Below are 16291 nucleotides of genomic sequence, written 5' to 3'. Positions count from 1 at the left end.
GTTTTCAGATTGGGTTAGGGTGCGTGTAGATTGTACATCATGGTCCATTTTTTATTTCATTGATTGGTTGGGATGTAAGTAAGGGGTTTTTATGTTATTCCTTTTCTTTTTGGCCTTGTTGCCTTGTATACATCGTGTATACTTTCAAGTGTACTTCAGGCTTTCTTAATACAATTGCTTTTACTTGTCAAAAAAAAAAATTCTTTCATTGATCTCATTTCTCGACTAAATGCGTCATAAGAAGGAAGAGCAAAGAGTCAGAAAAATAGTTCACCACTTGACTTCATTACCTCTGATTTTGACCCATGTAGATTATACCATTGTTGTACATAAACAGGCAGAGTTATAAGAATCTTACTTCCATAGAAAGATCAATATAGTTTCTTTTCTCCACTATGATAATTATGAAACATTGAAACTCACCCAGATTGATCACTCAGAATAGTAGCTAACTACAAAGCACCAAGTTGAGAAATGAGAATTTATGGATAGGAGTACATAAGATTGTGAAGTCATATCTTAGTCTAAATGTATCTAGAATTGATAGTCATGAGACCATCTGAGGTAGGCTACAAGGATTTCACTCTGCCATAGCTGCCCCTTAAGAAGCCTTGTATTTAGTTCCACCTTTTTTTTCAATCAGAAATGCAATATATTCATTTCATCAAATGAGAAATACAAACAATCCTTCTAATATCTACAATTGTTGATCAACAAGTAGAAATGTACATTGTTTCACAAAACCTACAACTATCTACATAGACTATGAGCGGACAAAGCAATGTACCCACCCTATAAAAGCTCTATTACTTATGGGCAGAAAAAATGTTTCTAACAAAAGGAACCAAGTGCTTTGCTCCTTGCTTGGCTAATTGGTCTGCAGCTTGATAGCTGAGTGAGGAACCCAATAGAAGAAGCATCCCACTTAACTATCAGCATCTAGAATTTTCCAGAGTCAATTATTGAGTTTCCATGAGCCTCTTTCCCTATTGGACACCAAAGAGAACCACAGAAACTCCTTTTACATTTAGGTATCAAGCAAGTTTAGAGTAAGCTCTCAATATTGTACCCAAATGATCTTTTATCGCACCTCCTATACTTGATTATCCCGGATAACCCAAAGAACACCCATCAAGGTTTATCTTTATCGAACCTACTGAAGGAGATAACAACTCCAGTGTAGCCTTACCATGCAACCTCTTGGATATCTTGTGCTAGACTAAGCTTACTAGGTCTACTTGAGATCATTTTTCAGCATTGACCATGGGTATTTGTTTTCCTTAATGTTTCAAGTCAATCAGTTGCTCAAACTAAAGTCTTTTCTTCCTAAATCAATTAACTATACTTCAGCAACCAGGGCAAATCTCCCAAAAGGCCATTTTTTCAGTTTAGTTGGAGAAGTTGAGAAGAAGATAGATTTGTCATTCCGATATCTTGTTTAAACCCTCCTTCATTCAAATCCTTATTAAGTCAGGTGGAGGAAGAATTTAGCTTCAACATCCAACAAATGATCTCGCTTGTCAATTAGATGCATTGTGAGAGAAGGAAGAACAAAAAGCCAACAGAAGTGTGGGTCCTATAAGTCCAATATTTCCAATTTTGACCCATCTATGATGTAACTTCATAGATGAATATATGTCACTAAAATTACAAAGGAAACTTATCATCCATGCAAAGGTGATCAGTGGACTTTCTTTCCTCCAAATTCCTACTAATTTCAAAGTTTCAAATAGTTTGTACTCAATACCATGAATCATGTTCCACAAATTCACATAGGTCAGTCACTAACACAATGGACACTAGAAAAATGCCGTAATAAACAGAGAAAGAGACTCAACCTTTAACCCTCATGAAAAGATCTTTAATACAATATTAAACTGCCAGTTGCATAAAAAGCTTAAGCTAAATGTTAAGGGATGAACAGATAATGTATGTCACACTGATAATGCTCCATCTCTTCTTATCTTCAAAAGCACAAAAAACCACCTTCTATTGTCATGATCCTTGAAAAGAGACTAGAAATGGATTAGAAAAGCACAACGAATTCCTTTTATTTTGAACTTGCTCATAGAGTTTATTCTAGATAAGAAATCTTGTACCGAGCTCCCAAGTAAAAACATGAATCTGAGGCAAATCCCTAAACCTGCAAAATACCATATTTAGCCATACTATTCTACATGGTTAACAGTTTTTCACAATAACTAGTTCATTAGATATGCTAGAAAACCAAGCACATTGGTAGGAAAGTGAAAACCCAAGCTAACAACACAATGTTCTCAGACCTGTGAAGTCTGTATGCTAGTTTTTCATAAATTGTGTATTTGCTCTGCGGTTAATTGAGACCCATGATTTTATGCCTATGGAAGATCTATAAGTGGATGTCTCATTTTGGTGATTGATTCCATTATTATTCCATAATCTCCTGAACAATAATAGTTGATCCTGAATAACTGAAAGATTAAAAAAGAATAATAAAAAATAAAAATTTGGGCCTTAATAATTGGACTACCTATTCACCCTCCCCTTAGGTAGGTTCAAGGATCAAGAACATAGAATTAACATAGTATGACTTCCATTATATGATGCTTGAACTTCTTAAGTAACTGATAGTTTAATATTGTATGAGCTCTAGTTCCCTAGAAATCTCAAGTTCAAGACTCAAGGTTGGTTTTCTTCATTTTGTCTTGCTCTTCCAGAACAACATTCTAAGACTAAATTGTTAAGATAACTCCTCTTATGAAAACACAACAATGAATTAAATCTAAATTTGAACCACTACCAAGCAGCAATAGGCAAAACAGAGAAGCAGAAAGATTAGAAGAAACCAAAATCTAAAACTCAAATAAGTCCTAGAATCTACCTGGGATCCCAAACCCGAAAAATTTTTCTCAATAAGAATGACATTACCATCAAAGTCAAAATGAGAAAATAAATGCACAAAGTTTTTCAATATGCATGCTCAAAGGAATTTAAAATGCCAAACAAGTCTGTAATTGACAATGTTCCTATTATAACAATCTTAATATCATTACAACCCAGTACTAGCAGGCTTAAAATTTTAATAATTCTAACTATACAGTTGTCTGCTTTTGGGGCCCCAACAACAGAATATACGATACTTTCATGAGTCGTGTGCCAGACTCTCATTTGCAGCCTAACTAATATCCCTAATCGCAAAGGTCGAACTAAATGTGAGCTAACAACAATGAAACTAAGGAGGCATATCTGATTCGAATGATCAAGTTGGATCGATTTTACATGAAAACTAAACTTACTGACTGCTCTGAGTGCTCTGAGTGTGCATGCTAACAAACAGAGTGTGCAAAAACAGCCAAGAATTTTGAATATAGACTTTTTATTAAAACCAAGATTACACATATTGGCAAGATACATATTCTAAACTGAACTTACCAACTCAACATCCTAACACACTGATTCTGAATCCCCAACATCCTCTTCAACAAACGCACTTGCGTCTTCCCTGGTTATAGTAATGCTTGAAGCAGATGAGCCAACAGTTTCTGGTTGGAGCTTCTGCAAAACATCTGCCTTTCTCTTGTTCCTACTCCGTTGCCATCTTTTCAATGATTCTGAAGCCTCTCTAGCATCTCTAGCTCTTGAGTCTGGTTCTTTGGATACTTCCATGGTCAAATCTCTTTCATTATGATCTCTTTGACTTGCTGTTGTTACAGGGAATAAGACAGGCCTAAAGCAACACATGAGAACTACAAGAAGCATAATGTAAACATACAAGGACATCCACACATAGAATGTCCATTTCCAACTGTGCACCAGTTTTTTCTTCCAAGGGAGTTGGGAGTTCATGAGGAGTTCAGCTTCATAAATCTGAGGGAGAGATAAAGTTCCAGCCCTTGGAATCAAAGTTACTCTGATGGCTTTGGTTCTTGAATACCCTTCCTTGTGCTTTAATATTTCAATAGTTAGCTCCTGTGTTTCACTTGAAATTCCTAGCAATAGTGGAACCCCCATGAGAAAAGTTCGCGTGAGTTGAACTGGGAGGCTTCTAAAGTGCAACATGCATGGATGGCTAGATTTTGCTAGCACATCTCCATTGATCGACATGACTTCTGCAGTCAACTGTTATTACAACTCATGAAAAATGCTATACATAATTAGCAAAGTTCATATTTAGCTAATTTTTCTCAATTAACAGACACATATGTAATCATGCATTCAGATAAATATCAGCTCTGTTGGTAACCAACCCAACCCAACCCCACCCTAATCCACTCCCTGAAAAAAAGATATAAATAATAATAATAATAGTAATAATAATAATAACAAAATTGTGCAGGAACTATCAACAGAACTGAAATCACAAAATAGGAAATAGTTCACAATTAAATCAGAAAATCACAGAGGAAGAAAATTAAGAATCTCACTAAAATAGTTTGAAATAAAAAGAAATCCTAGTGAAACTACATCCACACCAGCTGAAGGCATGTAAGGCAACACTTGGTATAGAATGTTCGTTTATTAGATGATCATACAAATATCAAAAGACTACCATGGTTTTTCAAAAAAAAATTGATTAATCACCATTATAAAAGGAAAAAAAATTATAATAATTTTTTAAAATAAAAGTTTTGGAAGGAGCTGGGTAACATGTTGAACTACCAATTAGTCCAAAAACCTAAGCTGGTAGGGAATGTATGCTTAGCTAACATATTTTTCCAGGAAGTAAGCCAAATTTTCCGGCCATACCTCACCCAAATTTAAAACATCAGATAGCACCATAGCTCTCTTTGAAAAATGTGATTTCTTTGTTGATATAACTTGAATGTTGTGACAAATTCAAGAATAGTTTGAGCAACTGTACAGAATAACAAGACTAAGAATTTAAACACTGAAACCATCATTAATGAGAAAGAAGAAGCAGCGGGAAACCCTAACAATTTTCTCTTCATCTACTAAAGAATCTTATCTACCTCTTTGCTCAAAGTTGAATTTTTGTAGACAAGTTACATTGTTGAAATTTGGCATTCAAAGTTAGGGTTTTTTTAATTTAGGAAAGTATGCTAGGAATAAAAAAGGAGAGATCATTTAGATGATTCTGTTTCCTAATTTTAGGAGAGAATCAAGCTAGATTGATTTTTTCTTATTCAGTTATTTGTGTATATATATGTGTATGGTGTGTACCTATCATTAATCAATAAAGGAATTCAGAAATTCTTCATGGTATCAGAGCCAGGTTTCTGAAACCCTAATCCCTTCTGGCCACCTCGTATTCAGGCCATCATTCATTCCGGCCAAATCTCTCTGGCCATCTCTCAATCCGACCATCTCTCATTCCGGTCATTAGTCCCTGTTCTCAGAGCCAAGGGAGAAAACGCTTTCCGATCAGTCGAATCGTCGTCAGAAAAACATTCACCGCCGGCGAACTTTTCCGGCGAACTTTTCCGGCGACGGTTTTTTTTTTCACACCGCAAGGAGCGTCTGGAGGAGATCTACAACTTTTCCCAAAACACCGGAGCCAGAAAACCATCCACGCGCCGCCCACGCGCGTTTTTCCGGCCGGCGACTGCATCTCACGCGCCGGCGCGTGAGGGCGCGTGAGCCACTTTCCGGCGACGCGCTTCCTACTCCAAGCTCGCCTGACGCCGACCAGCCACCCTACGTACCTGTTTCTGCCATCCAAGCCCTGCAAGTGCCTCTTTTGGGGTCTTTTTGCCTCCGCGAGCCCTCCGATCAGTTTTTCCGACGTCCTCCGGCTATTTTTCCTCAACTCCAATCCCTGCACGTGCCTTGGGAAGTGTTCTTCTACCTTTCCGGTCCATGACAAAATACGGAATGGCATCATCACAAGTATCCAGCGTCACGTCACCAGAATTAGGAGGCAGATCTGAAATTCCAAACCTTGGTGGCAGTGATTCCTCTCCTATTCTCATCACAGGACACAAATTAAATGGCCATAACTATTTACAGTGGTCACAATTTGTGTTGCTGTTCATTTGCGGTAAAGGAAAGGATGAGTACCTCACTGGAGAAGCAGCCATGCCCGAAACTACAGAACCGGGTTTCAGGAAGTGGAAGATTGAAAACAGCATGATCATGTCATGGCTTATCAATTCCATGAACAATGACATAGGTGAAAATTTCTTGTTGTTTAGGACTGCAAAGGACATATGGGATGCAGCCAAAGAAACTTACTCAAGTTCTGAAAATATTTCAGAACTTTTTCAGGTTGAATCAGCCCTACATGACTTCCGCCAAGGAGAGCAGACAGTTACTCAGTATTACAACACACTCACAAGGTATTGGCAGCACCTTGACTTATTCGAGACTCACTCATGGAAATGTCCTGATGATGCAGCAACATACAGGAAAATTGTGGAACAAAAGAGACTGTTCAAGTTTTTCCTAGGACTAAACAGGGAATTGGATGATGTTAGAGGCCGAATCATGGGCATTAAACCCCTGCCAAGCCTTAGGGAGGCTTTTTCAGAGGTTAGGCGTGAAGAAAGTAGAAAGAAAGTGATGATGGGATCCAAAGAGCACCTGCCCCAACATTGGATGCCTCTGCCCTTGCTGCTCGGTCATTTAATAGTAGTGGTGGAGATCGTCAGAAACGGGATAGGTCTTGGTGTGAATATTGTAAGAAAACCAGGCCATTATAAGGAGACTTGCTGGAAGCTTCATGGCAAACCGGCTGATTGGAAACAAAGCCACGGTCTGACAGAGATGGCAGAGCACACGTGGCTGCCAACTCTGAGAGCACATCTGTTCCCGAGCCGAGTCCATTCAACAAAGAGCAGATGGAGATGCTACAGAAACTATTAAGCCAAGTTGGCAGTGGCAGTACTACCGGTGTAGCCTTCACTGCTAATCGAGGAGGAATGAAGTCATGGATAGTGGACACAGGTGCTTCTGATCACATGACAGGAGATGCTACCATTCTTCAAAATTACAAGCCAAGTAATGGTCATTCATCCGTCCATATTGCTGATGGTTCAAAGTCAAAAATTGCCGGGACAGGTTCTATAAAACTTACTAAAGACTTATATCTTGACTCTGTTCTCCATGTTCCAAACTTGGATTGTAATCTTTTGTCCATTAGCAAATTGGCCCGTGATCTCCAATGTGTTACTAAATTTTATCCAAACTTGTGTGTTTTTCAGGACTTGAAGTCGGGGAAGATGATTGGCAGTGCTGAACTGTGTTCCGGGCTCTACCTCCTCTCATGTGGCCAATTCTCAAACCAAGTCTCTCAAGCAAGTTGCGTACAGTCTCAGAGTATGTTAGAGTCTTTCAATTCTGTGTCAAATTCTAAGGTCAATAAAGATAGTGAGATTATAATGTTACACTATCGCCTTGGTCATCCTAGCTTTGTTTACCTTGCAAAATTGTTTCCCAAATTATTTATCAATAAAAATCCAGCATCGTATCACTGTGAAATTTGTCAGTTTGCAAAGCATACTCGAACAGTCTATCCTCAAATCCCATACAAACCTTCGACTGTTTTCTCTCTAGTACATAGTGATGTGTGGGGTCCCTCCCGGATAAAAAATATTTCTGGCACTCGATGGTTTGTGACATTCGTTGATGATCATACACGGGTAACATGGGTTTTCCTTATGAAAGAAAAGTCAGAGGTCGGGCACATTTTTCAAACCTTCCATCTTATGGTTCAAAATCAATTCAATTCCAAAATTCAAGTCCTCAAGTCAGATAATGCAAAGGAATATTTTACTAGTAGTCTTAGTACTTATCTTCAAAATCACGGCATTATCCACATAAGTTCTTGCGTTGACACCCCACAACAAAATGGGGTGGCTGAACGCAAGAATAGACATCTCTTGGAGGTTGCCCGGTGCCTTATGTTTTCCTCTAATGTTCCAAACTATTTCTGGGGGGAAGCTATTCTCACAACTACTTATTTGATTAACCGGATGCCATCCAGAGTGCTTAACTTTCAATCTCCACGTCAACTTTTCTTAAAACAATTTCCTCACACCCGTGCAGCCTCTTCTGATTTACCACTCAAAGTATTTGGTTGCACGGCATTCGTTCATGTGTATCCTCAAAATCGTAGCAAATTTGCTCCTCGAGCCAATAAGTGCATTTTCCTAGGGTATTCTCCAACCCAAAAAGGGTACAAATGCTATTCTCCAACCAACAAAAGATTTTACACCACCATGGACGTCTCTTTCTTTGAACATGTCTTCTTCTATCCCAAATCTCATGTTCAGGGGGAGAGCATGAATGAACATCAAGTTTGGGAGTCTCTTCTTGAGGGTGTACCTTCTTTTCACTCAGAGTCACCAAATCCTTTCCAATTCGCGCCCACTGAGTTGTCCACACCCATACCGTCATCAGTCCAGCCATCTCCTGTGACCATCCAGTCTCCCATGCCTATTCAACCTATAGCCCCACAACTTGCTAATGAGAACTTACAAGTTTACATCAGGAGGAGGAAAAGACAGGAATTAGAGCACGGATCACAGTCAACATATGGCCAATATATTGACTCCAATTCAAGTCTTCCTGAAGAGAACATAGGTGAGGATAGGGCTGGAGAGGTGTTAATTCCCAGCATTGATGATTCTACTCTGCCGATTGCATTGAGGAAGGGTGTTAGGAGATGTACAGATCATCCAATTGGGAATTATGTTACATATGCAGGGCTATCACCATCTTACAGAGCATTTGCTACTTCTCTTGATGATACTCAGGTTCCCAACACAATACAAGAGGCATTAAAAATTTCAGAATGGAAGAAGGCAGTACAAGATGAGATTGATGCACTTGAGAAGAATGGGACGTGGACTATCACAGATTTGCCGGTTGGGAAGAGGCCCGTGGGGTGCAAGTGGATTTTCACCATAAAATACAAAGCAGATGGATCAGTCGAGAGATTCAAGGCTCGTTTGGTAGCTAGAGGGTTTACACAATCCTATGGGATAGACTATCAGGAGACTTTTGCTCCTGTTGCAAAACTGAACACTATCAGGATTCTTCTCTCATTGGCTGTCAATCAAGATTGGTGCTTGCAACAACTGGACATAAAAAATGCGTTTCTAAATGGTGACCTAGAAGAGGAAGTCTACATGGAAATACCACCTGGTTTCGAAGGAAGTATGGCAAAGAATCAGGTTTGCAAACTCCAAAAATCCTTGTACGGCCTTAAACAATCTCCCCGAGCCTGGTTTGATAGATTCACAAAAGCAGTCCTGAAGCTGGGCTACAAACAAGGTCAGGCTGATCATACTCTATTTGTCAAGAAGTCTCATGCCGGGAAAATGGCCATATTGATAGTCTATGTTGATGATATTATTCTATCTGGGAATGATATGGAGGAATTACAGAATTTGAAGAAGTATTTGTCAGAGGAGTTTGAAGTTAAAGACCTTGGAAATTTGAAATATTTCCTTGGTATGGAAGTGGCTAGATCAAGGAAGGGAATTGTAGTCTCTCAAAGAAAATACATACTCGATCTTCTTAAGGAGACCGGTATGCTTGGATGCAAACCAATTGATACTCCTATGGATAGTCAGAAGAAACTTGGTATCGAGAAAGAAAGTACACCGGTAGACAGGGGGAGATATCAGCGGCTCGTCGGGCGCTTGATTTATCTCTCACACACTCGGCCAGATATTGGCTTTGCAGTGAGTACTGTAAGTCAATTCATGCACAGCCCCACTGAGGAACACATGGAAGCAGTCTACAGGATTCTTAGATATTTAAAAATGACACCAGGGAAAGGTCTATTCTTCAGAAAGACAGAGAACCGTGACACTGAAGTATACTCAGATGCGGATTGGGCAGGAAACATCATTGACAGGCGGTCCACTTCTGGATATTGTTCTTTTGTCTGGGGAAATCTTGTTACCTGGAGGAGTAAGAAGCAATCAGTTGTAGCCAGAAGTAGTGCAGAAGCTGAGTACAGAGCTCTTGCACAGGGAATCTGTGAAGGGATTTGGATAAAAAGGGTTCTTAGTGAACTGGGGCAAACGAGTTCATCTCCAATTCTGATGATGTGTGATAATCAGGCAGCTATAAGCATAGCAAAGAACCCCGTGCATCATGACAGGACCAAGCACGTTGAGATTGACAGACACTTCATCACAGAGAAGGTGACTAGTGAGACGGTTAGATTGAACTATGTTCCTACCAAGCACCAAACCGCAGACATCCTCACCAAAGCTTTACCTAGGCCTAACTTTGAAGACTTAACTTGCAAGCTGGGATTATATGATATATATTCTCCAGCTTGAGGGGGAGTGTTGAAATTTGGCATTCAAAGTTAGGGTTTTTTTAATTTAGGAAAGTATGCTAGGAATAAAAAAGGAGAGATCATTTAGATGATTCTGTTTCCTAATTTTAGGAGAGAATCAAGCTAGATTGATTTTTTCTTATTCAGTTATTTGTGTATATATATGTGTATGGTGTGTACCTATCATTAATCAATAAAGGAATTCAGAAATTCTTCATACATATATGTGAAACACCTTGTATATTAAAAAATAAAACTACAGTTTATAGGTACTTAGCCACTGATAAACATGTAGCAGAAACATGGTGGTGGGGGCTTCCATAGCCCAGTTGCACAAGTAAAACAAGAGGATAGAAGAAGACAAGACACCCATATAGAACATAGTTCATATGATTGTTCCACAAATCAATGTGAAAGGTTTGGAATATAGTTTCTAAAATTCTTATAGAATAAATGCCAGATATTTTTTCTCTAGCTAATTTCATTTCCTACAGCACAATAGCGTTTTCTATAAGCCTCGCACTGATCTGCAACTGTACCAGATTCACCTATTTGTTTTGGCTTGTAAAAGTAAGATGTGTCCAATTATAATCATCATTGGACACAGAGTGGAACAAGCCGTGAGTGCCCCTTCAGGCCTAGAGCGGACAATATATACACTGTTGGGTGTGAGTCATTACAAATGGTATAAGAACTGATCCCTGACCCCGGTGTGGGGTTTTGTTTGACCCCGTAGGGGGTGTTTGTCTGTTTAGCCCCACAATCTCATGGGACACAACGAGGACGTTGTGTCTATATAGGAGGGTGTTTGTGACATCCCACATCAGATAAGGAGGAAAGTTTCTAGCGCTATATAAGTATAGACTCCTCTTAACCTTGTAAACGCGTTTTAAAGTTGTGAGGGTCTCTTTGGGTCCAAAACAGACAATATTTAAACGATTTGAGGTGGGTCGTTACAAATGGTATTAGAGCCGATTCCCAAATCCAATGTGGGGGTTTGTTTGGCCCCGTAGGGAGTATTTATCTATTTGGCCCCGCAATTCCATGGGACACAACATCCTTGGGGAGGGGTGTTGTTTGTGATGTCCCACATCGAATAAGAGAGAAAGCTCCCAATACTATATATATAGAGGCTCCTTTTAACCATGTAAACGTATTTTAAAACCGTAAGGGCCCCTTTGGGCCCAGAGCAAACAATATCTGCACGGTTGGGAGCGGGTCATTACAAATAGTATCAAAATCTATCCCCAACCCCGGTGTGGGAGTTTATTTGGCCCTGTAATGGGTGTTTGTTGGTTTGGTCCCGCAATCCCATAGGACACAACGAGGACTGTGTCTACATGGAGGGGTGTTTGTGACATCCCATATCAGAAAGGGGGGAGAGTTTCTGACGCTATATAAGTATGAACTTTTTTTAACATTGTAAACGTGTTTTAAAACCATGAAGGCCCCTTTGGGTCCAGAGCGGACAATATCTACACGGTTGTGTGCGAGTCGTTACAAATGGTATCAGAGTCAATCCTCGATCCCAATGTGGGAGTTTGTTTGGCCTCGTAGGGGGTGTTTGTCTATTTGGCCTCACAATCTCATGAGACACAACGAGGACGTTGTGTCAACATGGCCTGTCCGGTATTCTACGATCCTCCCATTTCTCATCTAGTAGAAGCCCGTGGTTTCTTTTGGGTTGGTCTACAATGTCATGAACTATTTTTCCTTTTTTGATTGTCTATGGTTCTTTTTTTTCTTATCAACCATAAAATCAAGTTCGGAGACCCAAAAAAAGAAAACTATTAACTAAAAGTTGGAATCAACAAAAAAGGCCCATGAATTGAAAAAATAACTAGCAAGCCATAAACACCCAATTTGTCTCTTGTTATCAAATTAAGCTAAATTTCTAAAAAATCTCATGAAATTTAGCCAAAATTTTCACTAGATTCCATATTTTCACTAAAATTACTATTGAAATCAATAAACATTAGAAGAAAAAAATCAATTCATGAGTGTCAATATTCAAAACAAGGAAAAAAAAAATCTTGAATGTCAGAGAAATTGGTTCACTTGAAACTAAAATTTCATGAAATTCTAGCCAAAATCTTGACAAAGTTTCATATTTTTCGTCCAAAACATTTCTAGACATAACCAACATTTCGGGAAGTTTCATATTTTCAACCCAAATTATGACAACTGACATGTATAAACATTCAAAGAAAAACCCAATGCATGAGAATTCAAATTCACAAAAAGAAATAGAATCGTGAATTTAGGAGAGATGGGCTCACCCAAAACACCTCAATGTCTCCACTGAAGTCAGATTACACGAAATTTCATGAAATTTAGCCAATATTCTCACAAAGTTTACTATTCTTCACAGACATCACTATTGGCATCTATTAATATTGGAAGAAAAACCCTGTGAATGAGACAGAATTCACAAAATAGGAATGAATTTAAGGGTAATGGACTCACCTAAAACATCCCAATGTCTCTACTTAAATCAGATTATACTAAATTTCAGAAATTTAGACAGCATTTTCACAAAGATAATATTGAAATCAAAATCTATAAATGGTAGAAGAAAACCCCCAAAAAACCCAACAAATGAGAATTGAAATTCACAATGTCTCTGCTGAAATAAGATTATATTAGAAATTTCATGGAATTCTGCCAACATTTTCACAAGTTTCAAAATTTTCACCCAAATTATTGAAATCGACAGGTACAAACATTAAAAGGAAAACCCACTAATGAGGCTTGAAATTCACAAAAGAGTCATGAGGTCAGCTAAAGCACCCACCCAATGTCTCTACTGATATCAGATTATACTATATTTCAAGAAATTTATCCAACATTCTCACAAAGTCTCAGAAAAAAACCCAACAAATGAGAATTGAAATTCACAAAAAAGTAATGACAAATGAGCTCACCTGAAACACCCCAACGTCTCTATTGAAATCAGATTCAGGCATCAAAAGTCTCAAAGAAACATAAAAGGTGTGCCCTAATGGAACCCCCATTTTGCCCTTGCTGCCACCAAAAGAGAACACAGCCTTTGGGTGAGGTTCAGTGTAGTCAAAATGCAAGCTCTCTCTGAGAAACACAGGCTCCTCAACCCACAACTGCACCAACCCAACACCCACAACAACAGCCACAACCATCACAGTCACCAGAACAATTCCCATATAGGCAGCACCCAGAAGCCCCCAGGCCAGCTTCCTCACCATCAAGCTGCTGCCATGTGCCACCTTTGAGGGCACATTCTTGGCTGCTGATTTTACACTGTCTTTGGCCTCCTCTGCTCTTTGGTAGGACTCTGAGAGTATGGAGAAAAGGGTGGTGACGGGGGCGAGGAGTGTAAAGATGCAGTTGTGAATCAAGTCTGCTTGGAAGGACAAGAGGACTGTGAACCATGGTGGCAGTTTTGCTATCAAGAAGCTGTACTCTTCTTCTTCCTCTTCCTCCATCCTTCTTGGTGGGTTTTCAGAGAAAGAGAAAGAGAAGGGTTTTGTGCATGTGGGTTTTGGAAACTTTGGGGGTTTCACCTCCACCTGTGTGTCTGCATGACAAGAGACTGAGAAGTGTTGAGCAGGCTATGTGAAGAGTTGACATGTGTGCTGCTCTTTTCGGTCAGCAGACAGAAGCCATTATTATTCTATTTTTCCTTTCTCAATATTTTTAAAAAAGATTATTAAATTTTCTAACATTTCAAAACATTTTCCAATTTTTATGTGATTCTAAATCATTCTATATTTTTAGTTTTATCACTTCTATCATTGCCACTTCATTAAAAATAATTGTTAATAATAGTTAATATTTAAATGAAAAAAAACTCTAATTTTTATAGTATTTTTTATAATATATTAAATAATATCAATTTTAAAGTAATGCCCCATCCACGTTTGAAAAGTTAAAATCTTTCTTTTTAAGCTCAATAAAATTTTTATACTTATTTTCCTAATTTTATTCAAAAAAAATATTATGCATTAAAAAAAGAATTTTAATATCCGAACCAAAATATTGTTTCTTATAAAAGCTCAATCCCGACTTATAAAAGAAATTATTTTATATTTAATAAAATTTTATATTATCCCATTTCATTTTCTAAGTAAAATAAAAATAGAAAGTTATACCAAGTAATATCTAATAATCACTTGAAATGATTCTCCATATTTTTTCAAAGTAATTTTTAAATTTTCACAGAGGTTTCAAGCATTAAAATCATTTTTTATCTTTTCTTAATCATTTTGAAATATATTATGGTGTTTTAAAAGACTATTTAACATTTGGTTTTAGAAAAATATCAAAGGAAAAAAAAAGAATTTTAAGATAAATAATTTTTAAATCAAAAAACATTTAAAAATAATAAAAACTAGTTAAAAATTATAAAATTTTAAATTATTCGATCTTTAAACTAAAAATAAATCAAATGAATTTAAAAAGTGTATAAAAAATATAAATTTTAAATTTTATTTTTAATTTCTTTTATTTTTTTCTTCCATTTTATTTTTTCCTTTATATTTTCTTTTAGGGAGTGTTTGGTATGTAAAAATGAGGAGTGAGAATAGACATCTCATTCTTTTTCTTCCTCATTCTCATGTTTTGGTAAATTTTATGAAGATATGAATAAAATAAAAAATGATTCAAGTATAAATCAAATCCTACTTATAAGTGTGATTTGAATTTAGAATAAGTAAATGAAATTTTGATTTATTCATCTCATAAGAAAATATAAAATAATTAAAAAAAATTACTATTTTACCCTTAAATTTCATTCATCAACCCACATGTTTCTTTATCACATAATAAGACTATTTTTTTTTAGTTTTATTATTTAGTAACAAAAAAGAAACTCTTAAATGTTATTTTTTTAAAAATAAAAATAAAAAATTATTTTAAACTATAGTAAGGATATTATAATCAATTTATTTTTTTCATTATCATTCATATTATTACCAAATATTATAATAAAAACAAATAATTATTTCAATATTAAATTCTTAGGTTCATCCAAACACTAGAAATGAAATCAGTAAATTTATTTTCATTCACCAGAAAATAAGAATGGAAACAAAATATTCATTTCCATTCCAAAAAGTCCCCTTATTTCTTGAATTTTGAATCATAGGCATATTTCTTAAGAATATTTTTCTCAATATTATTAATAATATATGTCGTTTTATCTTGACTATTAAAATAAATTCAGCAATATTCTTAATTATTTTTAATTTTAATTTTTTTTTTTAAATGATAGCTTCTATGTTGGTGGAAATATATCTAACTTTCCCATATTTTCCCCCCATATATTGGGTTTGTTTTTATGATAAATTACCAATAATTTCGATTTATATATTTTTTTTCATTTTACTTTCATTAAATAAATAAACTTTTTAACAAATTCATATCAAATACTAAAATAAAACTTTAATAAATTAGTTAATTTTAATGATATTATATTCAAATTATATTTAAGTGATTGTTAAAAATATAAAAAAAATCATAATTTTTTAATGAGTATTTTTTTTATATCTTTTATATATTAATTAAATATAGGAAAAATATAATTTGTAAATTACTTTAAAAATATAAATATATTATAATTTCTTTTATATCCTTAAATGCGTTCAAATTACATGAATATATATAAATTGTGTTTAGAAGTTCATTTAAGAGATATTAAAGTTCTTTTAAGCTATGTTTGGTTATTGAAAAAAGTTGAAGGAAAATACAATAAAAAGAAAATAAAATAAAATTTAAAATTAATAAATTATATTGATATAGTCGTTGAAACTCATTTTACTTATTTTTCTTCTTTTATATAAATATTAAATGATTTAAAAATACATAAGTTTTTAGTAATTTAATTGTATTTTCTATGGTAAATCAAATATAATAAAATCATTTTTCCTAACATTTTTTTTCCTTTCCTTAAATACTTTGTAGAAAGCAAACATAACCTTAAACATCCTTAAGATTTCTTCAAAGAAAATTTGAAAAATTTTCAATACTTCTTTAAAGGTCCTTAGAGTTTCAATATCTCTTGTAGTTTTCAAGGCTTCAAAA

At 36.0% G+C, this 16291-nt stretch overlaps 1 protein-coding gene across 3 annotated transcripts in view; it reads right to left on the bottom strand.

Moving 5' to 3' along the window:
- Positions 1–13767, bottom strand: part of LOC117912380 (seipin-1) — a 42594-nt gene extending 28827 nt beyond the window's left edge. For 2 of the 3 annotated variants that reach the window (XM_034826946.1, XM_034826947.1), the window contains exons 1-2: positions 13159–13767; positions 3412–4098 (exon numbers count right to left, since the gene is read on the bottom strand). In XM_034826946.1, coding sequence (XP_034682837.1) covers positions 3424–4098; positions 13159–13695 — 1212 coding nt within the window. In that variant the 5' untranslated portion in view covers positions 13696–13767 and the 3' untranslated portion in view covers positions 3412–3423. Of the gene's footprint in view, positions 1–1928; positions 2016–3411; positions 4099–13158 lie in introns of those variants that run through there. The other variant, XM_034826948.1, reaches the window with a different exon arrangement.
- Between the last annotated feature and the right edge of the window lie 2524 nt (positions 13768–16291).

The sequence above is a fragment of the Vitis riparia genome, chromosome 4 (assembly GCF_004353265.1).
Source record: "Vitis riparia cultivar Riparia Gloire de Montpellier isolate 1030 chromosome 4, EGFV_Vit.rip_1.0, whole genome shotgun sequence".
NCBI classification, from domain to species: Eukaryota; Viridiplantae; Streptophyta; class Magnoliopsida; order Vitales; family Vitaceae; genus Vitis; species Vitis riparia.
Note: the sequence above shows the minus strand (reverse complement) of the source record. Positions and strands in the feature narration are given on the sequence as shown.